The 27,232-nt window shown below is 37.9% G+C and overlaps 1 protein-coding gene across 9 annotated transcripts in view; it reads right to left on the reverse strand.

Annotated features, from left to right (window-relative positions):
• The window catches only part of CEP128 (centrosomal protein 128), a 391,529-nt gene that overhangs the window by 55,299 nt on the left and 308,998 nt on the right, over positions 1–27,232 (reverse strand). For 5 of the 9 annotated variants that reach the window (XM_032878540.1, XM_032878542.1, XM_032878539.1 and 2 more), the window contains 2 exons: positions 17,622–17,671; positions 5,341–5,430 (listed from right to left, as the gene is read on the reverse strand). In XM_032878540.1, the coding sequence (XP_032734431.1) occupies positions 5,341–5,430; positions 17,622–17,671 (140 nt within the window). Of the gene's footprint in view, positions 1–5,339; positions 5,431–17,621; positions 17,672–27,232 lie in introns of all 9 variants that reach the window. The other 4 variants (XM_032878545.1, XM_032878546.1, XM_032878541.1 and 1 more) reach the window with 2 other exon arrangements.

A 27,232-nucleotide genomic window follows, 5' to 3' on the forward strand; every position in this document is an offset into this window, starting at 1 on the left:
CTTCGGCTCGGGTCATGATCTCAGGGTCCTGGGATCGAGTCCCGCATTGGGCTCTCTGCTCAGCAGGGAGCCTGCTTCCCTTCCTCTCTCTCTGCCTGCCTCTCTGCCTACTTGTGATCTCTGTCTGTCAAATAAATAAATAAAATCTTTAAAAAAAAAAAGATTTTATTTATTTATTTGACACAGAGAGAGAGATCACAAGTAGGCAGAGAGGTAGGCAGTGAGAGAGAGAGAGAGAGGAGGAAGCAGGCTCCCCACTGAGCAGAGAGCCTGATGCAGAGCTCAATCCCAGGACCCTGAGATCATGACCTGGGCCAAAGGCAGAGGCTTAACCCACTGAGCCACCCAGGCGCCCCTACTTATGTCTCTTCATCTATAATCTACTTCATTCCAAATTGGTACTGAGTTTTCTACGAAAAATGTAATATGTTACCAAAATGAGAAAATTAGGGCAATAGACAATTCAGTTCATTAACCTGAATTTCAATAATTCCATTTGCCAATCAACAGCAGCTAATCGAATACCAGCCATCACTGCCAATTAGTGAGGTTTGTCTAAACTGTACAGTTGTTTGGTCTTAATTGTAGGCTATCAATAAAAAGAAACCACTCCTAGTCTTTATGGACTTACTGACTTGCTTTTAAAAGTTAAGAAATGTTTTGAAAATGGAAATGGCCGACTTCTTTTTTGGCAGATAAGATTATAATTCTGTATATAAAAGAATTAGGCTACTGCAAATATTTTTTCTCAAACAAAATACATCCACACTTCCTTTCTGGTTCTTCTTATTAAAACAGAGGTAACTTAAGCCAATACTGTGGCATTGATACAGCCCACAAAACAAATGTCAGTATATGTCCTAGAATGAACATCTAAGTACAGCACATTAAATTCTGTTCTTTTTCACCGCTCCTACTCAACCAGAAATGCACAGTGTTTTGTTGTCTAATCTCCAATTTTCATTTTATACATCATTCTTATTTTGTAGTCAGGGACTTTGAGAGTCTAATGAAACTTGATCTTCTCCCCAGGAAAATGTACATTATCCCACAACATACACATAATTCTGCATACACTTTTAGGAGAACTGTAGACTCTCAGAGGTCTTCACATCCTTCTACCCCCAACAAAAACACTTGAAATAAGATGTAAGAGCATTATACAAATAAATTATTTTATTAAGCTGAATCTACTGATTTCTCCTATATGAAGTATTTCTGGATAAATGACACCAATAACAAAGAAAGAAATAATTGGGAACGGAAGGTTAAAACAAGAATCGAAGGAAAAATGTCTTCAATGTTTTGAAGAAGAAAGTTCTTGGGGGGGGAACCTTTTTTTTTTTTTGGTATTCTTTCATTCTATCTAAAGAGGGGAATAATCTAAGACACACCTAAAATGGCAAAAATTATTTAAAGTTTACTCTAAAAATTATCCATGTAGTCACTGCATAGCCATTGAGTTCCAGTGTAAAGTGCTATCTATTCTTCATAATGTGAGCATTACATACAATTTCTGAGTGTCAATAATGCTGCTAGACAACACACTGTAATTCATTCTGGGCTTGGCAGAGCAAGAAGGGAGAGGTATATTTTGGAAGAGGTCTACAGAATATGTACTATAAAAAGATGTGTTATAACTTTTTATGATCACGTTAGCAATCTGCTTTGAGCTGTATATATGCCTTTTCTACCTGGTTGTACATTGGAATTTATGACTGATCTGAAGCAAATTCATTAGCATCACTGGAGACGGGCAAATATTTGTAGGCTAAGGTAGGAAATGAGTGCTATATGGATCACTGGCATCTGAATCCCTGATTATTAGCAGTTTGATTTAGCCACGCCAATCAATAAAACATATTGATTCATCCATCCCTCTAAGAAATGAATTAGAGGCCTTGTAGTTCTAAATAATCAGAGTTTTGCCTCTGGTTAAGTGTAGTTGAACTGGCCTAGTGACTTTAGCACAATAATGCAGCATTTTCCAGGAATGCTTTACATATATCCATTGACATATGAAAATGCACAATACTGGTATAAGAATATAACAAAAGTTTCTCACTCTTCTAAGTCTAAGGATCTTTAGGAGTATAGAATAATTCTGAAAGCTTCTCTGGAACTGAAAGACCATGATGGACCAATAATTTTCAAAAACAAAGACCCACAATGGGGACTCCTTCTACTACTGTTCCAAAAGCAAAAGGCCTCTCTTCTGAAAGAAAAATCCCCTCAGCTTCATCCAGAGATACCACTGTGTGGCATTTTTCTGGTCAATGTTAACACTGCTTAATCAGTATTCACACTTTACTTGCTACTTCTATATAAATGACATAAAACAAAATACAAATATGTGCATTTTTTCTCTATGAATTTCCACATGACAATCTGTCACATTTAACACACTGTCCACCATCTTTTAATAACTAAAAGAGCTCAAAATAATTCCAAATATATTCTTTTCCAAAATTCAAGATATTAAAATGAAAGAAAAGGAAATGGCCTTTATTAGTCATCAGAAAAAAATGAGTGTTTCACATAGTAATTTAAAATAAATTAAAACAAAGAGCTAAAAACTGCACCAACCTTAATGTTGCAAAACCAAAAAAGTTTTAAAATATAGCCTCAGACTTTGAATATAGCAAATGAGTCAATGATCTATATGTAAAACTGTACGTTACTTTGAATATAGCAAATGAGTCAATGATCTATATGTAAAACTGTACGTTGTCTATTATAAATGAAACGAAATTACTCTCAAGACAAACTTCAGAACAAGTGGCATGTGAACACCATGCAGTGGTTTCCCAACCAACCAGAGTTTGCTTTACCCGTCACTGGATTCCTATACTCTGTCCTTGTTCATTCATTTCACTAGCTGCTTAAGTGTCCTTTTCAAATAAGCCACTCCAGGATCCAAAATACCAGCACAGAAATACTGAAAAGAAAACCGCAGCAAGGCATCAAGATTTTGTCTAGAAAGTTGTTAATAACAAAACTGAATGGGAAGAAATCAGAGAGGGAGATAAACCATGCAAGACTCTGGACTCGGGGAAACAAACTGAGGGTTACAGAAGGTAGGAGGGTGGGGAGATGGGGTGACCGGGAGATGGGGGTGACCAGATGATGGGTATTAAGGAGGGCAAGTGTTGGGATGAGTACTGGGTGTTATAGGCAACTGATGAATTGTTGAACGCTACAACAAAAACTTATGATGTACTACATGCTGGCATAATAAAACAAAAACAAAAACAAAGTCATCAATAACCCTCCCCGCCCCCGCCAGTCCCCAACCCCACCACTGCCCAACACTTTGACTTATCAAAAAAGCCAGTTTAAAGGGATGTATCATTTCCTAGCCTAAGGGGAATACCCAGTAACACTCGTGTTACCTGCTTTTCACTCAGGGTGTGGCAAATACCTGATAGAATCAGAAGCAGGATTTAAGAAGGGAATCAAAACATGTGCTCCACTTTTCTGATCTGTTTGTTTATCCACTACCACTGTCATGATCAGACTTCAGACAGCCCGCTGTTCTTCTGTAGGGTTCCTCAGCAACATTGGCAGGTGGCATTTTGGGTTTACAGTCTTCTTATGAGGCGATCACCATCCCTTCTACTCTGACAATGCTTGTGTCACTGTTTGACCTTGTTCAGAGAAGTCTGAGATTGCACTTGTCCCGAATTGGGAAAGGGATGCGTGCATGTGTTTGTTGGGGTGGGAATGGGGCAAGGAAGATGAAGAGAAAGGGAAATGGGGCTCCATTGGTTGGTTCCAACAGATTTCACGCTGGAAAATGCAGCCCGAGAGGCGAAGTAGGGTTTTGCTTGAAATCCCTACAAATGCTTCCAGTCAACTGCACAAAATTAAAATCAAAGAAGTCTCACATCTACCCTTTACGTTTCAGATCACGGAGGAAAGCAATGAGGTTTCTTTTTTTTTTTTCCTTTAAAATGAAGAATCACATTAGGATTCTTCGTTAATGCACAATGTAATGTGGTACACAGGTACCTAGAGGATAAGACTACAAACAAATGAAGGGCAAAAGATATAGAACATTCTTTCTCCCAGAACTGCACAATTCCACAGAAAACCTGTTGGTAACAAGTAATAAGAGTTCAGTGAATGACATCTGGACTGGGGAAAACTAAAAATTATTTGCAGATACATACCGGTTATGATGGTGGTTAGGGGCAATGCAAATGACAACCAACGTAATTGCAAAGACTGACGGTCCCCCGAAAGAGATGTAGGCACAGTAGCTGAATAGTAGAGGGAGAAAGCCAGCAACCCAGAAGCCAACACACCATATTTCTCCCCCAAGGATTTACATTTAAAAAAATAAAGTATATGTCTCCAGTGGTGAGGTAGTCATATATCAGCTGAATATGCTCTGAACTCATATGCAAATTACAGTGCAGTAGTGATTATGGTGTAATTTATGAGGAGGTTTGTGTCATGAAGAACTTGTGGAAAACAATTGGGTATTTTTTTTTGAGGGTGTGTATCTGACTGTCACCAGACACAGCTGGCCTAATGAGACTCCCTGAGGCTGACATCTCCTCTGAATCCCTCAAGGACACACATCTTCCAGACTCCAGGTGGAGAGTGTTCACAGAGAAACCCACTTAACCATGGAACCCACTGCCCCAAGCTCCTTCTTCCTGAATACATGAATCGAGCACTTGGCTGCTGACTATCATGCATATCACAAGCTAAGCCATTAAATGGTATGAGCAAACAGTCCACTTTGGGAATTAAATTGCTTACCTTTGAGCAATTCCAATAACTCACATCTCAATTTACGTGCAGTTATTTTACTCAAGTGTTTTCAGGAATTAAAGGACAAGGAACAAGTATGAGGGGTTCTCTCATCCTCATTCCCATATTCTTTCTGAGGGCTTCTGTAGAGTTGCCTCCCACTGTTCTATACTAAAGAGATAGACTGTTGATAAGGATATCCAGACATAAGCAGAAGGCCTTAAAATAATATATTTGGCTGACACAAGTTAGGTTTTTCTTGCCTCCTCTTCAGTTTGACTAAGATTAAAACTATTATTAATCTCCACTTCCCGACATACAAGCACAGGTTACGTAGGGGACAGATAATTCAAGGATTTAAAACTAACCTTAGATTATCGGTACTCAGACCGTCAATGGTACACTATTCTCAGTATCCAAGAAAACCATGGAAAAGCCCCCAATAACTTAGTTTCTACTTATACTGCTGAGATACATACCTGAAAGCTGAATTATCCTACACGTCCTAAAATAAAGTAGATGTGTTTTGACTATTCCATTTCAAATATCCTAAATATTCCTTCCTATGAAATACTTAACTGCTTTTTCTTCAAATTGAACTTCCTTCTGATTTTTCATTGCAGTCTGACTAGCATCTTCCCAACGTGGAATTTTAAACAGTTGCTTTGGCTGTTTAAGAGAGATGTGAGTAAAGAAAAAAGTTGGAAAGCTCTATTATCTTAAAATATTTGAAAGCACTATAAATAGAGCTATAAAAACAATACTAATAGGACTATAATAATTTCTACTAAATTTTTAATTTCTGCATTTAGAAAATGATATCACACTGTGCTCTTAAAATGTTTTCCCCAAATAATTCCTTACCCAACTTAAATACACAGACTTTAGGGAAATTATTACTTGAAATTTAAAGCATTTGATTCTTCAGGATTATAGAGCTAAAATTTTTCAGGATTATAGAACTAAAGTATCCTCAAACTTCTTACTTTAAAATATCCTTAGAAGAACCTAACCATAAATTCCAAAGTCTATGATATGAAGGAATAAATAAGGTGAGAGCTTGCTAATGGATGCACCTGGGCAGTTTTAGCCAGTCATGAAAGCTTCTTTTAACACTCACAACCCTACTTGTGGATAATGCAGCACTGATATAATGTGCTTTTAGGAGTTCAGAAGGTCTGATTAGTCAAAATTATGTTTCCTTCCATTTGCAAAATTATTAAAAATCCTACCAATAGAAATGAATTCTTTGCCTCCCCCCACTCTAGTTCATCTTTTCAAAGGCAAACAATCATGGGAGGGGAAACCATTGAACTAGTTCATTCTAAGGCAGGGGTCAGCAAAATAGGACATGAAGCCATTCGAACCTGCCCCTTGTTTTTATAGGCTCATGAGCTAAAAATGGTTTTTACACTTTTATTTGGATAAAGAAAAATCAAAGTAAGAATAATATTTTATGACATGTGAAAATTACATGGAATTCAAATTTCAGTTTCCCTAAACAATTTTTATTGGAACACAGCCCACTCATTTCCTTACATATTGTCTATGGCTGCTTTCATTCTGTAATGGCAGAGGTGAGTCATTGGGAGACAGCATATAGCCTGTAAAATTGAAAATATTTAGACTCTGGCCCTTTACAGAAAGCTTGGCAACCCTCTGTTCTAAAGTGTTGATGTCCTATAGGAATTACTTCCTGCCTCACAGAGGGAGGTCACCCTATAGCAAAACAACCCCTGTCAGATTGTGGAAGGAGAAGATAAGGTGAAACACACTGACCAGGGGCAAGGAAAGATAACTGGAACAGGAAAATTTTTACTTGACTTTTAAACTTTAAAATAACATCAAAAAGCTGTATATGCATAAATACATATGTCCTGAATATAAATCATTCCTCAGACCATAAAAGTTTCTTCTTTTTGTCCTTTGTTCCTTTTATCCATTATTTCTTTTTCTTTCCTTCCAATGTCTCTCCTCCCTCTCTTCCATTGACTTATTCATTTAATTCATTCATTCATTCATTCACATTTATTGAGGCAGACACTTTGCTGAGTGTTGTGTACACAGTTATCAACAAGGAAGATAAGGTCTCTCTGCTTTTATGGACTTTACATGCCAAAGGAGAAGACACATAAATAAGATACTCAAAAACTGTGATGGGGGTGCTGAGGGCAAAGATTTACTTTAAACAGGTTGGTCAGGTTAAGTTCCCACAAAGAGGTGACATTTGAGCTGAAACTCAAAGGATGAAAATGAGCCATCACTGGAAGAGCTAAGGGAAAAGCATTACAGAGAGAGGAAGTACCAAATGCAACGGTTCTGGGACAGGAAAGGGTTTACTTAATTTCAGGAGTAAAAGGGACAATGGTATGTGTGCTGTGGCTGTTAACAAAAACACCCTTTTAAAGTTCCAGTACCATAAACTCAACACTATTTATTAAAAGCTTATTATTTGCTGAAAATATGTTTTCATTTAATGCTCTCCCAAACTCTCAATAGGTGAATATCATTAATTTCATTCATTTTATAGTCCTAGAAATAGACTCAAAGATAGTAAACATATTGAATTCCACATTGTGATTGAGCTTAGACTATAATCCAGGTCCATGTGATTTAAAGGAGTTTATTCTCTCAAAATCAAAATCTACGTTAAAAAAACACAAACCCTGTATATATTTATATATTTATCTATATAGATGATACCTTTTTATTACCACTAGGGCTATATTTTGTGTGCGATGGAAGTTAGGGCTTACCCTGGAACACCAATTCAGAGCCTCTTTCTCAAAATTACACATGCCAGAACAGCATTCCAGAACCTTATTTTTAACAGATGCCAGGTGACGGTGTAACAAAACACATACTATATCGCAATAAAATTTCACGTTCAAATAAAAACCATTATTTGTACCCATTCTTATAGTTATTTACCATATAATCAAAGGGATTATATTTTTGCCATATGCCTTTCTTAAGTAAGCTGTGACTGCTTCTGACTTCTGAGTCTCACGTTAGGCCAGCTGAATCACACAGAGCCAATACCACCGGGAAAATCTCAAAGAAAAGGATAAAGAAAAGCAAAGATCTAAACTTAATTAGCTGTGATGCTATACAGCAAACTGGCACCTCTATTGTGCGGGTCTCCCAAGTCTTTCAGGTCTGGCTTTGCGAGTTAGATTCATTACTGAGCTCATAAATGTCCCCTCTCTCCCCACTCCTGTTTTACTGGTGACAAATTTATTAGTTCTTTTCTAACAGTGAAATGAGAACTAGGGATTTCAATTACACCCAGAATGTAGTAAAGGCATGGAATCTCTTGTAAGTAAAATTTTTCTATTCCATTTTAAGAGCAAATATAGAAGTACTGTTAATAGACATTAAATGTTATTTATTAGTATGCTAATAAGCCTGCACACTTTTAAAAGTAAACATTAAACTTCTAACAAATTACATTTAGAAGACAAAGTGGAATGCAGATACTCTAGAAAGGGAATACACTTCAGAATCAATTTTTAAAAACCCATATCATCACTGATTATGATAAAAAGACAAAGATATGAGGAGATGCTTATTACTCATTCCTTCAGCTCATTTTAGGTTTATCACTTGTTACACAATTTAAAATTTATGCAAATGTTTTCAATGTTGCCTTTAATTTTTGCCAGAATATTTTGAACCTGGTTTAAAACTGAAATTGAAGAAGCCCAAGGAGGGCTTTAATAACAAATTTCTTTGGTCTGTTTATTTAAAACATGATGAATAAGCAAAAAGAAAAGGTGTAGAACGGAAAAAGGAAAATGAGCCCTTCTCCTTCATAGAAGTATTTGAGATTACTGGATTGTTCATAATCTTGCACCAGAAATTAAAATTTTCCCCACATGCCAACAGCCAAGAACACACATGTACACACACTCTCTCTCTCTCATGCACACACACACACACACACACACACACACACACACACACACCAGTTGCCATGTATACGAAAGCCTAAAGCCTAAGGGTTTGTAATAGTTTTAAAGTTAATAGAAAAGCAGTGAGGACTTTCACTAATATTAGTCCCCAGTATTGCCTGATTTATTTAGTGCACTTTCAACAAATCATTTAGCTTCTTATAGTCTTTTTCTTGTGAAGATAAGGGGTGAGTTAGTATTTTACCACACTAAATACTTAATATGTCTTTTAAAAAATCATTCTCCTAGGGGGGAAAAAAAGAAAGATGAAAGGAATTCAAAGGAAAGGCCAAGAACCCAAAGAAACAAACAAACAAAAAAAGTGTGGAAGTTCTTTTCTCCATAACCTCTGGAGGCATTTAAGTACAAGAGTACAGAAGACTGGGAGATTCTTGTCTACGTACTAGCCCATGAAGCTGCTGGCTGAACCAGCTACAAATGTTTGTGTCCCTCCCTTCAAAATTCACAGGTTGAAATCCTAATCCCCAAAGTGACATCAGGAGATGGGGCCTTTATCAGGTGACTGGTCATGAGGGTAGATCTGTCATGAATAGGATGGTGCCCTTAGAAAAGATTCAAGAATGTTCTATCTGCTTTTCTCCTGTTATGACCCTGGAAGTGGGCCAGATACTAAAGGCAGGTACTGAATCTGCCTTGATCTTAAGACTTCTTGACCTCCAGAACTAGGAGAAATACATGTTTCTCGTTTAAGCTACTCAGTCAATGGTAGTTTTGTTACAGCAGCTCAAATGGAGGACACATGATTCTTTATCCAAAGTCTGAGGCCTATCCAGTGGCGTGACTGAGAAGAATAAGCAGATACACATAAAGGAGAGTGGTCTTGAAGTGATTATTTAAATTGCAACCCAAATGAAACTGCCCCAGATTGTGAGGTGACAGTTGACTCTCGAAACGTGGCAAAAACTCCCAGACAAACTCAACATTGCAAAACATCATAACATGCTTAGGTGGTTTTCATTTTTCCTGAGAAAACATAAGCTGTTCTTTCATCAGCGCCAGTGCTCATGGGGCCCAGAATTCAGACTCTGACAAAGGCACTAAGGGTTATTTTCTGGAAGTGTTACTTTTCATGGAGTCAGCTCCAAAGGGGTTGGTATATGGAGACACATGAAATAAATTCCCCCCCTTGTGGGAAAATTTACGAAATTTGTAAGACACACTTGGCTCATTTAACTTTACCAAGTTTTTAGAAAACTTTGTCACAGAGTAAAAATTTGGGCACTTGAACTCAAAAATTATACTTTATATTTGCATTTTAAAAATGTTTCCAAAGGGTGTCTATTTTTTTTTTTTTTAGAAGCTCTTGTAGACCCTTGACTCAAAGGGGACTCCTGAATCCTGAAGACTCAATGCTTTGCATCTCTTTGGATAAACAGAACCAGACATATTTTCATATTTCTCTTATTCTCCAAAGAAAATGATCTAGTCACTCAACATCCATACATCGGACATAGACTACTTACTTCACTTTCAGGGACTCTTACTTTCCAGTTTTATTGCCATAAATTTGGAACTAAAATTAAGTTACCAATTTTAGGTAAAATAGAGTGATAAAATTTAATGGCCATTAAAATTTCAAGTGGAATTGATTTTACTGAGCTTGGTTCCCTGTTCTCCTGAGGCCTCTTGACATAGTAAATGGAAGTGTGCAAATCTAATTGGCTAAGACCTGGCTTGACCCTAATACAGACTGTTAACATTTTATCTCTGTGGAAACCTCATACCGAATTTAAGCTTGGTAAGCTTCTTTACTTTTTGAGAAAATAAGAGATTTTAATGCGCCATTAAGTCAGCTAGTCCTCACAGTGGCAGTGTTGCCCAATCCTCCATCCCCCAGACGCACCCATGTTTTGCTTGGTTTATGTCATTGCTTACAACAGTTTTTTTTTTTTTATATCATATATCAGAAAAAGAAAGAGAGACAAAATGATTTGCCTACATTCTTGCATCTTGGGAAGAATATGTATGTCCATACGTTTGATTTCTAGAGCTATGGAAGTTGTATTTTAACTTTCATGGGTCACCGTAAGGAGGAGCAGGATACTAGTTTAATAAACAATCAACCATAAGTTGATTGTTTAATAAACAATCTACTAGTTTAATAAACAATCAACCATAAGTTTTCAATTTATTCAAATTGGGACTTCTAAAAATGTACTTTAGTACCTCCCAAGCAAATCAGAATTTCTGGGGCAATTTAGAATTGCTTAAATGAATCCTTCAGTTCTTCTAGAGAACCAGTGTGAGCAGAGAGCATCCGACTTCCCCCTTACTTTCCTTTCTAAACTAACTCAGGGATTCTTCACAGCCCCATCTCTGTATTTGTACCCATAATCTCTAAAATCCCCAAAACACTGGGTGGTTTGAAAATACAGGCTCTGGGCACTGTACATTCAGAAGAAGAAGAAATGACTGACAGCAAAATTACAGAAATTATCCAGTTGGTCTGTCATTAGCTCAGCTTACCACATGGTTGTAGAGCCAGAGGACTGGCCATCTACGGGGACTACTGAGATGCTGATGCATGATCCTGCTAGCCTCAACCAGGGCAATTTTTTTACCCACACCAGCTTTTTGTCTTTGGTGTTCTTCTTGCCCAGTTTATTTCCAACAATGGATCTGCCAAGTCTACACTGGAACTTTTTTTCATAGTATAATACCCCTATATTAATATTTATTAGATTTCCACAAGAACTAAGAAATTTCTATTTTTCCTTCAAACACCATGCTGTCATAGTTTACTCCATAAGTAGCTGAAATGAAGTAATGGCTGAGGAAAAGATTATCTTCTCCTTCCGCTCATTTCAAATGCTTTTGCCTGAGCACTACTGAGGTGACAAAAACAAAATCAAACACCCATCCCTCCTCTCCAAAACATTTCTAAAAAATAAATCAAGTCCTTCAAATGGAAGGTTCCAGGCTATTTTTAACTACCTGGGAGAGAAATTAAATATAATTATGGGTCATCTGAAAAACAGTATGTCAGTGATGCCACTTTAATATCCTTCAACGGCATATGTAGCTTCTGGAATGTCTCAAAAAAAAAATGTACATTACTTAAAAAAAAACAACCCATAAACCCAATGTTTTTAATTAAATGAAAGATTCAGTTCATTTCTAATGAAAATAGTGATACTAAAGAAAGTGTCCAGAAATACTGGTGACATTTGCAAATCCTACAACTAAAACGTTTCCTTTTCCCTCTTAAATAATGAGATTGATGTTCAAATTCAATCATATAATCAATTTCATTATTGCCACAATGTAACTTTTTCCACTGTTTCATTATATTTAGTAGCTATCCAAAGACGTAACACTTCCATTAGCATAATCTAACTAAAATCTGAATTTAAAATTATGGTTGCCCATGGAAAGAGCAAGGAGGGTCGGACAGAGGGAGAGGATGACTCTGGGAGGGCACAGGGACATTTACCACTTTGTCCCAGTATGCGGTGCCATGTCTGGTATGCAGGAGATACAAACACATAGTGTGTGGAATTAATATTTATGGAAGACCTGCCAGGCACCAAGGTTTGTTTATGTATTTCTTATCCCAATTAATCCTCTTAATAGTTCTATGAAGTATTATTACTGTCTCCAACTTATAGATACGGATGTTGCTTTAAGATGACCTGAATATGGGGGCTCCTGGGTGGCTCAGTGGGTTAAGCCTCTGCCTTCGGCTCAGGTCATGTTCTCAGGGTCCTGGGATCGACCCGAATCTGGCCCTCTGCTCAGCAGGGAGCCTGCTTCCCCTTTTCTCTCTGCCTGCCTTTCTGCCTACCTGTGATTTCTGTTTTTCAAATAAATAAAATCTTAAAAAAAATAAAAGACCTGAATATGACTTAGTAAAACAGGAAAGTGAATAGGAAAATCATGTTCATAATCATCTATTTTTATCTTATTTGAAATAAAATGAAGTGAGATGACTCTAAGTCAGGAAAGGGGGGAGGGGCATAAGTGCTTTCCAGATAGTTTGCTTAGTGACTGTCCTAGGTAGTAATTTGCAGCTTTTTGTGACTAGGCATGATACTCTTGTGGTGTGATTTGCATTCTGGGGTTCACAAAGCAAGAAACTGATGGAAGGTGAACGAGGTAGGTTGGTACTTTAAAAAATGAAAACAAAAAGCAATAGCAGCACCTACCATTAACAGTCATCACAAGAAAAATGACAGTCACTGAATATTTTTCAACTAAACTGAGGAAAATGGATTACCTTTTGTGTCTATTTAAAATGTTTCAGCTGATCTCAGAGCGGCTTAATAGAGAAGGGATTTGTTTGTTTCAATGTACCTCAAACCCTTATGCAAACAGGACTCTGGTGTGGTGCCACACATTTGGAGTCAAAGACAATACACTGTTTTTAAGAACAGTGTACAATGTAACTGCAAATGAATGTCTTACACACACACACACATACACAGGGAAAATAATAAACTCCAGTGAATAATTTTGGTAATTACCAACTGTATTATAGAAATCACTGTCAAATATGTTTGTCTCCACTCTTTGTGATTCCTCTTAAGATTGAAAATATTCTCCTCGCTGCTGCCTGCCTCCCTCACCATTATATCCTCTTCCTTTGCCACTGATTACTACAACTCGTGCCAAATTACTTACTTACTGACCTTTTGGTTCAATACTACATTCAAAGAAGGAGGGGGAATAGAGCAGGATAGAGAAAAGGAGGGAGAGTGAAAGCGGGTGTGTGTGTATGTGTATACACAGGAATGCTAGAGCCTAGGAGCCCTCGCCTCCAAATGTTTTTAAACAGAAAATGACATGTAGGACAAGGATGGTTTTTGTTTTTTAATGGGCAGACCTTCTGAAGACCAGAAACAGGTGCTGAATCAGAGTCTGGTAGGTAGTATTCATTTGTTTATTTGATCAACAAAAATTTACTGAGCCCCTAACTATGGGGAGGCACTGTGCTAAATAGCAGATATTTGGGAACATGAAAGACAAGAGTGACTGCATGGGTATGATAGGAAATTACCACTTACTGTATGGTAAATTTTAATTTTAAAACTTAAGCCCCTTCGCTAGGGGGATTCAAGGATTTATTTACTCAGTTTTATTATTTTTCCCTTGAAATATGCTTTGCTACACTTCATGATAGTATGCCCTCCTGAAGTTATTTTCTCTATGTCTTAGACTGCTTTGCAAGATTTTCATCCTTAGCTTAAAACTTAAATGTGAGTGTTCCCTATGGTTCTGGCCTGTTTTCTTCTCCTTTATTTTACATACTTCCCCTGGGGCATCCTCACTGCTCCTATGATTTTTTTTTCCCCCCCAAGGTAAGCTATACACCCAACATGGGGCTCAAATTCAAGACCTCAAGATCAAGAGTTGCACTCTCTCTCCATCTACCGAGTCAGCCAGGCATCGCACTCCTATGACTTTTAGTATCATCTATAAGATATGGAGACCAATCTGCTGACAACAAAATCTGCATGTCCAATTCACACACCTTCTGAGCTCTAGACTCATGTAGGAACCCCCTCCTGACACTGCCACCTGGATGTTTCAAGGTACCCAAATTGAAAATATTAAAAGTTGAACTAATCAGCTTCCTTTTCTCTCACTGACTAGCACAACCATCCATGAAGTGGCCCAATCAAGATATCCAGGAGTCATTCTTAGCCCCTTCCATTTTACTTCCTAACAACCAATCTCAAGGTCCCATGGAATTTTAGATCTTAAAATACATTAAGAAACTACACACTCCTCTTCATGCTCTCTCTACCATCCAATCTAGGTCACTATCATCTCTTGTCAAAACTCCAACAAACATCTGCTTAAATGGTCTCTCTGGTTTAATCTTACCTGCCCCCAGTTATTTTGGACTTTAGTTACCCATTTAAAAAAAAAAAAAAAAAAGAAGAAGATTTGAGGCAGCTGGGTGGCTCAGTCAGTTAAGCTTCTGTGTCGGGCTCCCTGCTCAGTGGGGAGTCCGCCACTCCCTCTCTCTCTACCCCTCCCCACCGCTCTCTCTCCAATAAATAAATAAAACCTTTTTTTAAAAAATGAAGATTTGATCATATTGTTCTCTTGCTTCAAATTCTTAATTCTTCAAACTCTTGCTTCAAACTCTTAACTGGTTTCCCACATACTAAGAGTAAGGGTCTTCCTGTCTCCTTCACACTGCCTACAACTTATTTTTACTCCAAACTTGCCAGGGTTAACTCCTAGTTATCATTTCAATATTGGCTTCCTTTGGGAAATCTACTCGGTTTGCCACTCTACCCCATCTGACCCTACCCACCACCTTCAACCTCCTATGCTTCCACCCACTTATCTTATATCTCCACCAAATAAAGGCAGGTCTTCTTATTATATGTTCCCACAGTGACTTGAACATCCCCTCTAACATCTAATCCCCTCTAATAATATTTATTGTTATATAACAGATACCTTCCCAGGGCAGGAAGCTTGTCTTTGTATCCCTAGCACTCAGTACGGTTAGTGCCTTGCCCAGAAATGGTGCTCAACAGTATTTGTTCAATGAGTATGTGAAACATCTTTTATTTGAAGAAAGCTGGAAAGGGTATAGAGATAAACACCCCCATCCTCAAGGAGGATGACATTAAATACAGAATGTCTGTTATACATAATTATATGATGATAATGAGTAAATAAAACTGACTCCAATTTGGATACATGGGGATTTGTTAACATTGTAAATTGGAATTAAATATTTAGCTCTTCCTCTAAGGATAATCTAATCCACACTAAACACTTCTGGAAGACTAGTTTTATGATTTTATATTAAGATGAGAAAATAGGCACAGCAAAGTTAATTGAGGGACTCAAAGTTGCCCAGAAGCAGAGCCAGTATTAAAATTCAAAGTCATCAATTTCCAATCTTTTGCTATCATATTTTTAAAACTGTTTTTTGTCTTTCACTCCTTGAAGTTCTACTGTGTGATTGTAGAACTTCAACCTAAATACCTTTTTTTTTTTTAAGATTTTATTTATTTGACAGAGGGAAAGAGAGAGAGCACAAGCAAGGGGAGCAGCAGGCAGAGGGAGACGGAGAAGCAGTCCCCCCACTGAGCAGGGAGTCTGACGCGGGGCTTGATGCCAGGACCCCGAGATCATGCCCTGAGCTGAAGGCAAACGCCTAATGATTGAGCCACCCAGGAGCCCCTCAACTTAAATACTTTGATAGTCTTCTCAAAACTATCACCTGTGATATTTATAATATGAATACAGAAATTCAGGAATATAGGTCTTTTCAATGAATTTTCCTCCAGTGTTAAAATGAGAGGTTTTCTGTGCTGTGTCTCTGCACTCTTGTGTACTCTCAGAGGTGTCAGTTTCTTTGTTCTTAACAGACTATTAGGCACTAATTGTCATACAAAGTGCCAGCATTGAACTTTCCTGCTGTTGGACATCATACTGGATACTCTACATCTATCAGTGCCCACAGTTAGTTGGCTGGTGCATTCTATTGCACTCGCTGGACATTTTGGTAGGAAATGCTGCCAGTTCTTAATAAATATTTGAGAAGCAAGAGAGGCTATTAAATTTAACAGGATTACTGGTTCCAACATTTGTATTGTGAGAGAAGTAAACCCAAAAGGTTGGTGCTGTCATTTCAAAAGGCCATATATGTACTATCTACTCAATAAATTTGTTTACATGTGTTATTCTGGCAAATATAATGCATAATCAAAGTGCTTCTGAAAGACTTTATTACCTTTTCAATATATACATTTGGTATACATGGAAGCTTTGCTTTTCCTGATTCTGATATTAATTTCTCAGACATAGACACAGTGACTATACACTTGAGATTTTTCCTAGCCCCAGAGAGGACCAACCAGGGCTGTTTCTTTTTAACCTGACTATAGCTCAAGCTATTAAATAAATCCAATCTGTACAGAACTCTGGCCAATACATGCCACTTTTATTAGGGATATAGAACTATCTTCTTCTTCATTTTTAGATCAATAATATAATTTTCTTTTAACAAATACACCATTAAATAGAAGAATCCCAATTATAGAACATTTCTCTCATTCTTTGGGCTTCGCTTGACCCGTCCTTCATTTGCCAGAAGCAAAACCTCTACCTCTAAAGCATTCAAGCCAGCTCATTATATCACTCTCCAGTCCTGCCTTGAAGCTTCTACGCCCAGGAAGAACTCTAAATGTCCAAAGTATTTACTGTTCTTAATCCCCAGTGTGACGTTAAGTGAATTGGTTCTGTCATGTGAGTATAACTGATTATGTTTCCCTTAATAAAGATAGACACTTGAGTTACCCATCTGCAAGTGAGCCCAATGTAAAAGGAGGAGAGAACTACCACTGTCAGATGCCAAGTTAACATCACTTGCTCATACCATGGAACTGTCAATTAAAATTCTAGAGTAATCTTTCAAACACAATTTTCCAGTCCAAGAACTATGTATAAATCCACAGTGAATTAAGAGGCATACAAGGTAAAGTCTTAAGCTCCATGTATGTGTTAATATTCTTGGTTGGTCATCGGCAGATGACATTCATGGAGCCAGAATTCTCTTGACTTTCACTTGAAATGCAGATTCCATGAATTCATCCTCATTCATCAGCCCTGTTTTTTGGGGAAATGACTTTGCAAAGATGTTGCTTTCATTTCTTAATGCTGCGGTTCCTATTAAGCTATACCAAGGAATAAAGGTTCCTTTCAAGAGTAGCACAGGGGCTGACTTGGCCTCCTGCTTTAGGAGATTATAAAAATCCTCACACACTTCTAAAAGGAAGCAAATTCTAACTTGGGCTTTAACATTCTGACATGTTTTTCACTCCATTTGTCAGTGGTCTGAATGTGGTAACAATAAAGGCTAACAGGGTAAAAACAAATGTTTTTATCCCAAGGATAAAATTCTGTTGGAGAATTTACCTGCAGAGATTCCATTTCTTCATCTTTTCTGTGGGTCTCCTCCAGGAGATCTACAAGAAGAAAGCAAAATGCCCATCAAGATAACATTGCCTCTTAGTATCAAACTCAATTTAGTCAGGAGCGTGTAAAAACTGTTGGCTGGAAAGAGAATTTAATGTTTACGTGTGAAAAGGAATGTCAAAGAAATGCCCTCTGATCCTAACGGAGGAGATGGGACAGAGATCTGGACTCTGCCAATCCTGAGCTAGCTGAGAAGCCCTGGGAGGTCTGGACTCTGGTGGAGGTACCAGAGAAGAAGGCCAACTAATTTACAAATCCAAAATCATATCAATATTTTAGGAATTTGGCCCACTGTTTATATAACTCTGAAGTAATACAAAATGTTCTTTAAAAAAAAAAAAAAACTTCCTTTTCTCTTTAATGAAAAATTAGAAACAAACCATTTGCTCTTAAAATAAGCTCCCAAGCCAAACTCCACCTCCAGAGTCCATTTTTATAACCAAATTAAAACATCCTGGAATAATAGGTGTTATTAATGGAAGTAGAACACCACCTTCACTGTAAAGGCATATTAATTATCATTTCACGCTGAGAAGGTGGGAAGCACTAAAGCTTAGCATCATCTCAGAGAAATTAGCGGCTAGAAGCTAAGGTAGTCAACTGAAGAGAGTTCTGTCTAAATGCATGCATATAGCCATGGTATCTCGATGCCCTACATTAATTTACAAACTTGCTATAAAGGAAAATATATTTGGCAAGCAGAATTTTCTGTCTGCAGCTATACTGCCCTGTGCTATGATCTTATTAGATCTCACAAACCTAAAGAGGGCTAGGCTGAGTCAGAAGTTGGTTGAAAAAAGGCAAGAAACACCTACAGCAGTGCACATTAATATGAGCATTTGCCTTGCTCTGTGATTGATGGAGCTCACCAAGAGGCTGTGCTGCATAAAAGGAAAATATAACTTACAGAAATTCAATATATATCTCAGAAAGGCAAATGCAAATGTTTTTAGCAAGTGCTATACTACATACAGCAGGAAGCAATACTATGGTGAGTAGCCAAGGCACGCGGCTATAGGTCATAAGTGAACAGGCAATACGCTGGAACTTAGGAGAGCCGGCAGATGGTAGGACTGATGGTGAGCCTGCATGGCTAATTCAGCAACAGAAGAGTCACAAACAATCCCCTCAAGACACGATGTACTGGGATTCAGGAGGACAGGTGATTTTTGCTCCATATCCCATAGAGGGGTGGACTTTGGCTCCCAAACCTCCCCTAATGAGGGTAAGGCCTATAAAGTGAGAGGAGAAAGTCAAGGCATTAGGCTGCATTTTAGAAGGGGTCTTTGGTGGCATAGCAGGTTCTTTAGCTACACAGAAACCAACTTGGGGGTGGCAGATTGTTTCAGTGCCTTCAAAAATTCCTTCCCCTGAATCCTTACTCATATGCACTGTGATACTGCAGCTGCCGCCTTGAGGAGGTCACACTCATCTACTTTCTACATGTCACTCTGGCCCAGCCTCCTGACTTGACTGGCTAAACAGACTACAGCAGAATCTGTGCCCAACTGCACGGAGAGTTCAAGAGGCCTTGTGCATTTCACTTTCCCACTTGGAACTCTTTCACCACCATAGAACAAGGCCGGGACAACCTGTTGGATGACAAGGGCCCGGGACTCTTCCCACCTACGACACCCTGCAGTTTGCCTTAACTGGCAGCTAGAAAATGCCCAGAAGCACAGCTGTTAACTGGCTTGAGGATGATTATGGATGACTCAGAAGGGGAGCTCAAGGGATACCAAACTGCCCAGTGAGCCCAGGGCCAATCCCAACTCACAGAATCAGGACCTGTATACATGGAATTGGGGATGCTTTGGTACCCAGCACTTGCTAACTTACAGCAACCATTTGTTAACTGTACATGAAGCATTCAGAATTTATTAGAGGGACATAAGAGTAACTAACAGATGCATGGGAAAAGAGGAGCCAGACTCTATAGAGACTCATAGAGATCTGGGACAGTAGGGATGTAAGTATCATGAACTAATAGGCATTTTATCCTGGTTGCTTCTAGTCTTTGTGTCACTCCACTCTGGGTGAAATTCCAGAAAGAGAAATGCTCATGAGCCTAGCTTAGATCTCTTGCCTACTGACTGGCTAGGTGAAAGGATGGAGCACTTCCACTGATAACCCCAAAAGGTTTAGATGAAGAATAGAAAGGATAGTTTCTAAATGAAAGACCAGGGAACTGTTAAAAGAAGAAGAAATAGGCATCAGACAGGCTAAAAACAACAGTTTCAGTAAATTGTGTCTTTGGCACAACTCTCTTGAATAGTCACACGATGTAAGATCACTAATGTGTCCCTATGTGAACATGGCCATTTTGATTCACTACTTCTGGATATTAGAAGGTTCTCTGAGCCAGACCCCTGTACTGAATTACATCATTTAATTGTACTCTGGACTTGGAGTGATGGATAGTAGGGTCCACTAACCATCAAAGAAAACTGATCTTATTCCTCCAGACTCCACTTGGTACATCAAACACCAAACACCTTTGCTAAAACATAGCAGATAAATAATGGGTACTGCATCTCTTGTACAATCAAACTCAACTCACAGATTTAATAAGATTATAAATGTAAAGATGTATAAAGATAAAGATGTTCAGTTACCCTCAGAATTTCATAGAATTACTGCAATTTAAAAATTATGTTCTCGATTTCTCTAAATATATAGAGGTTATGCTGTTTTTCCCAAAAAGGCTAGTACCAATTGGAATGCTTAATTTTCGACAACTGAACAAAAAAAAAAAAAAACTATAACTGGCATTTCAAATATAGAACTTCTAGACTTTTGGGAAGGATGGTAGAGTAGGAGAACTCTAAGCTCACCTCATCCCACGGCTACCGCTAGATAAGGCCCACATCAGTGTAAATAACCCAGAAGATGATTCAAAGACTGGTAGACCAGACGTTTCACAGCTAAATGTAGAGAAGAGGCCACGTGGAAGAGGATAAGAAGCACAGAGATGCTGTTGGGAGCTAAATAGACCCTTAGACTGTCCTCAAGAGGGAGGGACAACTTGGTCACAAAGAGGGGAAAGAAACAGACCCTCACAGCAGGCACCCCAGGCATAGGGAGCCCGCACAGAGGAGAAGGAATCCCTGTGACATTTGACTTTGAAAACTAGAGGTGCACAATTTCAGAAGTTCTTACAATCAGTGGCACTTAACACCTGGAACTTTAAAAATAATCACCTTGGGCTCTGGGAGAGCCAGGAAAGTGAGAGGAAACAGAGTGTCTACCCTTAAAGCGATAGCACAACGAAGGGCCTTGTGGAGCTACAGCCCAGAAGCACCAGTTGGAAAAATTCCTGGATATATGGGAAAGAGATCTGTTTACTAATGTCAGAGAGTGAACTGGAGGGGCAGGGATCATTGGGCAACTTCTCTAAGAAGAAAAGAGTTGGTGGGCATCATTTCCCTTCCCGCAGCCCTTAGCCTAGATACACATAGACACCTGTATGAACCACGAGGTGCCAATGCTTTTACCTAACTTGCTAGCAGCATGCCCTGCAGGCAGGAGCTGCCCGCTCCAGCTAGGCCTCAACTCAAGCCCAGAGTAAGTCCAGACTGTCCTGCTAACAACACAGGGACTAAACCCTGTACACACAGGCAAAAATTGGTAGAATTCCCTTCTGAAGCCACAAGCTTATATTAGCCTGGTTCTTTCCAGGCTGTATTTTCTACTATGCCAAAGGAACATGTACAACAGCAAAGCTGGTGAAGAAGAAAGCAGAGCCAAGAGACAGAGTAGGGCTGAGGACAAGATTGACCTTTGCCTGAAGCCCACATAACTCTTGAATTTCTAACTCTCTTCTTTCCCTCCCTCCATCTCTTCTTCTCTCCCTATTTTCCTTCCTTTCTTTTTTCTTTCCATCTTTCTCTTACTTTCTTCCCTTCCTTTCCTTCTTGCTTGTACTTAAATTAGGTTTAGTTGGATTGTTGTCAGTTTTAAAAGTTGCTGGTAGTCCAACCGTATTGAGCTTTCTTATCTTTATTTGGAAACTTGGAGAGCTCAGAATTGACAACAATGTTCTATTTTATAGTGAGCACTTCATTCTACAATAAATCAAGACATGAGGCTCAAAGAAGGCAAATGATTTGCTTCAGATTCCCTAGTTAGTCTAAAGCCCCAGCTAGAGCTTTGCTCTCCTTGCACTCCTAGGGCAATCTTCCTGCCATATATATCATGTCCTGCTCTCATTTGTAACCCCCTTTACTTAATTGTACCTTCCTTAATACTATTATTTTTTAAAATGCACATGTTTGTATTCCTCTGATTTCCCTCAGGAGTTCTCTGATGTCAACAATCAGGGCTCCGATGTCTTCATATCCATATCCTCCCTAACTACTACCTCTCTACCTTTGCTGCTTAACATGGATCCCCCAAATTGTCTCCTCCTCTACATCACTGCTCTATGCAATTGTTCACTTGCTAGGTCCCTTGTTCGAATACATGCATTTGGGATGATGAATGGGGTTATTAAGCTGTGCTGGTAAAATATGGCCACCAGGCTTTGCTGAGAAGCAACGACTTCGCTGCAACCACAAGAGCAGAGAATATAGGTGAGGCCTCTGGACAGCTGCAATGATAGAGGCCGGGACAACAGAGTATGATTAGTGCATCTCGTTATAACGAGCAATCTTGTTTGTTGTTTGGTCTTAACGGCTTTAGAACGAATGATCAGCACGGAAAAAGTGGAAGGACTGCCCTGCTCCCTTTCTCACCACTGGCATGTTCCTGTTTTGCTTTATTATTCTCCGGTTTGCTGTTCAATACAAACAGCAATTCAACTGCCTAGCAAATTGCTGTGGCTAAATGTGCTTCCATCAACATGAGTTAGTGAAAGATTTTTCTTTCTTTTTTTTTTTCCTTTTTTTTTTTCTTTGGTGAAAAGGGCAGCAGTCCTGCCTGTTTTCCGTGGACTGGCTCCAACTCTTTAAATGAGCTGATACTAACTCATTAGGACACACAGTTATTAGAGTAAAAAATACCATTTAAAAAAAAACAGGCTATTATGGATGAAAATGGGAAAATCCAGTTGCGTTGTTTTGCTTTGTTCCACTTTGCATTTCTCTGGCACATTCAGGGTAATATATCATGACCATGTTTTTGGCTAAGATGGTTTTGTACTACTTTCCTCACAGTTTTTGCAACTAGTGGTCTGGCTGTTTAAGGAGGTTTGACACTTTTTTATGTTGATTCTGGTTCCTGGTAGCCGAGGAACAGACAGGTTGTTAGTTTATTTGCTTTTAAAAGGAGAATCATGTCAAGCTGTACATAAGCAACCCATCTCTCTAGCAACTTGACCCTTGACAGAAAGGCTGGAGATCAAGTTTAGAAATGAGTAGATTTTCTCCCTTAACCTTTGCTATAAAATATCTCCACCCAGCTGGTCATGGACAGAAAGTTACAGAAACAAGGGTTTCAGACACAGCAACAGGTATAATTGCAGCACTGGACAGAGGAGCACTGACAAGAGAATATGGCAAATTAATGATTACAGAGAAAAGCATTTAACTTCTGGCTCCTATACCTCACTTAGTAATCAGTGCTCCTATTCAGTATTACTCTGTGTCCTGCCATTTACCTAAAACAATAGGTAGTATAAATTCTCAAAAGAATGTAAGCTTTTTAAAAAGTAAGTCTGTGGGCCCCTGGGTGGCTCAGTAGGTTAAAGCCTCTGCCTTCAGCTCAGGTCATGATCTCAGGGTCCTGTGATCGAGCCCCACATTGGGCTCTCTGCTTGGTGGGGAGACTGCTTCTCCCTCTCTCTCTCTGCCTGTCTCTCCACCTACTTGTGATCTCTGTCTGTCAAATAAATAAATAAAATCTTTAAAAAAAAAAGTACATCATTGTCATTGGTCTTTGTGGGGTGCAGTTGTGGTATAATAAAGTTAATCAAATAAAAGAGTACCTTACAACCCTTCAGAGGTCATAAATGATGGACCTAGCCTCCCATATTGTATACTAGAGACACTGGCTACATGCTAAGGACCAGGACCAATTTATCTTTTTTCTTTTTTGGCTTCCTAGTTATTAGAACCATTAATATTTTAGGGACAGAAGGGACCACTGAAATAACCTCATCCAAGGGTTTTCGATCTTTTTTTTTAAACAAGTAGAATTTTGTCTTATGAATAAATCATATACACTTTCAAGTGTATACAGTATATAAATAAATACTGTAATTTAAATAGCTGAAAGGAAGCTTCTCAGGTGAAAGCAGAAGGGAGGACCTGGGGGCCAGCCTGCTGGGGCTCTGGTCCTAACCCGGCATCACCCCCTGTGGTGCCACAGTGGAGCTATAAAGCTCCAAATTATGCTGATTGGAAACCATTGATCTAATCCAACTTCATCACAGTTTATAGATGAGGAGTTCCCAAAGGGCAAAAGCCTCTGTCAGTGTCACACAGCTAGTGAACAGATGTGCATGAACCTGAACCCAGGGCTTCTAAACTGAATCAGAGTCCAGCAATTTTTCTCCTGAAAAACTGACTCTCCTCCTTTGCTTTTTAAGATGTATTGAAATGACATATTATTCCAAACTCTATCATAAATGCTTACTCAACATCCAATGCCTCCCCAAACTGAAAGAAAACTTTCCTAAAGCAATTTGCATACCAACAATCTGTGAGAAGACCTATAGTTAATTGCTCTGCAAAATGAAATTCCTCAAACCTGGGAGAAGACATCAAAAGATGTGGCTTTAATGGAAAGCAAATATGTAGAACACTTGAAAAGGCAGTCGTTTTTGGCAAAGTGTATGCATCACACAATGTACAGTATATCTCACAAAATAAAACAACAAAAAACTGTGTAAGTGAATGGCTGGCAGCTGAATAGTTCCTCTGCTTAATATAATATTTATCAGCAAATTTCTTTTTCTGTTCTGTTATACTAGTACAGGTAAATATTTTAAGTGAATAATAATATAATTGTATATTAGCCAAAATACCTTGAAAATAATCAAATGTGTTATTTTAAAATATATGTAAAACACTTAAAATTGTGTCTGATACATAGTAAAAATGATATATACATTAGCTGTTATTATTATTTTAAAAATTACCCTTCAGTATACCTGCTAAAGTCAGAAAAATGTGTGAAAAATGATCAGTAACATTTAAAAAAAATAAGCAAAAAAAAAAAAAAAAAAGCCCTCAAGTATACTACTTTTAGACTCCATCTATGATTGGTAGCTACATTATTTAGAACTCTGCCATATCTACTGCCACCCACTGGTATATATCTGGATATACCACAATGAGTTAAGAGTTTTCTCATCAGGACTGACCACAGAAAACACACAGATTAAAATGAAGACCAACATTCAAAAAGTATGGCTATCCTCTGTGGTTTGTCTCAGACACTGAAACAACATACTGGTCTACGGATGGAGCCCAAACAGTCCAATAAATGAAAGGTTTACAATCCACTGTCTGTCTTGGGTATGTGGTAAAACATCCAAATACAGGTACTCATGTTTTATTTGATGTCCATTCATTTCTGGTGAAACTTTCCATCTTGACCACTACAGAGATTTAAAACCTCTTCTTCACAAAACTGCTACCCTTAGAAAATAACACAATAATCTACCTGATTCCATCTCATTCTTGGTGCTGGCTTGGAGAAACACCAAGATGTAGAACAAAACATTCTGACTCCGCCACCTCTTAAGACTTTATCATTTGTATTATCATTTGTATTAGTAACACAAGCAGAGAAAGTAAGAACATATTTTTTAATAAATAAGTCACTGTTCTAAATTATTTTGTTCAATGGGGCTATATTTCACAATTAGCAAAATAAGGAAGAGAAGTTTATAATGAATTGTAAACACCACTCCAAGAATAAGTTTCATATGTTCATATCTAGCCATAAAATCATGCTTCTTTCTGCATATACTACCTCTAAATTGTGTTCACTTAACAGAAAGCTTGGCTTTTATATAAATTCCTTAGGTTGGAAGGCAGTTTATCTTAGACCCCATTTTGGTTCTAGACTCATATGGTGCAAGTGAGTATGTAATTTTGGGTTTACAGAAATCCTAGGTTTATGACTTGTTCTTCAAGCATCTCCTGTTTATAGAAGTTACAAAAGTTTGTGCTGGTTTCTTGATGCACCTACTACTCAGCTGGGCATTTTAGAATCCTAGGTCTACCCTATATCTACTCTAAATACCACAGACAAAGTTCTGGAAACCAAATTATCAAGAGTAAATCTTGAAAGCAGTGAGAGAGAAAAAATACTTTAGTTATGGGGGAAAACAATTAGAATGTTAGTGAATTTCTCATTAGAAATCATACAGGTCATAACACATTTTTTAAATCCTCGAAGAAAAGAACCAACAACTCAGAATCCCACAAGCAGTGAAAATATCCTTCAAGATTGAAGGTGATATTGAAACATTCTCAGGAAGAAAAATTAAAGTGAGTTGTTATCAGACCTATGTTAAAACAGTGACTATGGTAGTTATCAAAAAAAAAAAAAAAGAGAGAGAGAGAGAAGAACTAATTAACAAAAAGGGAATCTTAAGAAATGAAGAAAGAACACAGTAATAGAAAATACACATAAATCCAACAATTTCCCTCTCCTATTGATTTTTAAAATTATGTTTGATGTTGAAACAAAAAATTGAACACTATCTGACATGGTTCTAATGCATCTAGAGGAAATATTTATATTATATATTTTTAGATTTATTTATTAACTAGGCTGCCTGTCCAACATGAGGCTTTAACCCCCGACCCTGAAATCAAGAGTTGCATGCTATGTCGCCTAAGCCAGCCAGGGCAAAAGAATATGAAGAAAGAAATTTGTTATACTTTAAACTGGTAAAATGACAATGCCAGTAGACTTTGATGGCTATATATGTACAATGTAATGTGTAGAGCAACCACTAAAAGAACTACACAAAGAGATGCACTAAAAACACAATTGATAAAATGGGATTCTAAAAAAACAGAAAACAAACAACAAACAAACAAACAAACAAACACAAAAACCCACCTGCTAAATAACCAACAATAAGGGTGGGGAGAAAAAGCAGAGAAATAAAAAATACAGAAAATAAACAAAGATGGAAGACTTAAGTCCTAATATATCAATAATTATCTTATATGAAAATGTCTAAATACACCAATTAAGAGATAGAAATTGCCAGATTTGAATGACCTCTCTGCCATTAATCTATGACACGATCCATGGATGATATGCTATCTATAAGAAACTCATTTCAAATATACTAATTTGGCAGGATGAGAGTAAAAAATGAGAAAGATTATGCCATGCAAACATTAATGAAAAAAATCAGGAATGATATATCAATACGAGACAAAGTAGACTTCAGAGCAAAGAAAATTAATGGAAACAGAAAAGGACATTTATATAATGGTAATAAGAGCTAATTTACATAACAATCCTATATGTGTATATACTAAATAACAAATTTGCAAAAAAAAAGGTGATGAAAAAACTGATAAAACTGAAAGAGAAAACAGAAAAATTCAAAATTAGAGAATTTAACATCCTTCTCTCAGCAA

Source organism: Lontra canadensis, unplaced genomic scaffold (genome assembly GCF_010015895.1).
Source record: "Lontra canadensis isolate GAN:19392208 unplaced genomic scaffold, GSC_riverotter_1.0 scaffold64, whole genome shotgun sequence".
Classification (NCBI taxonomy): domain Eukaryota; kingdom Metazoa; phylum Chordata; class Mammalia; order Carnivora; family Mustelidae; genus Lontra; species Lontra canadensis.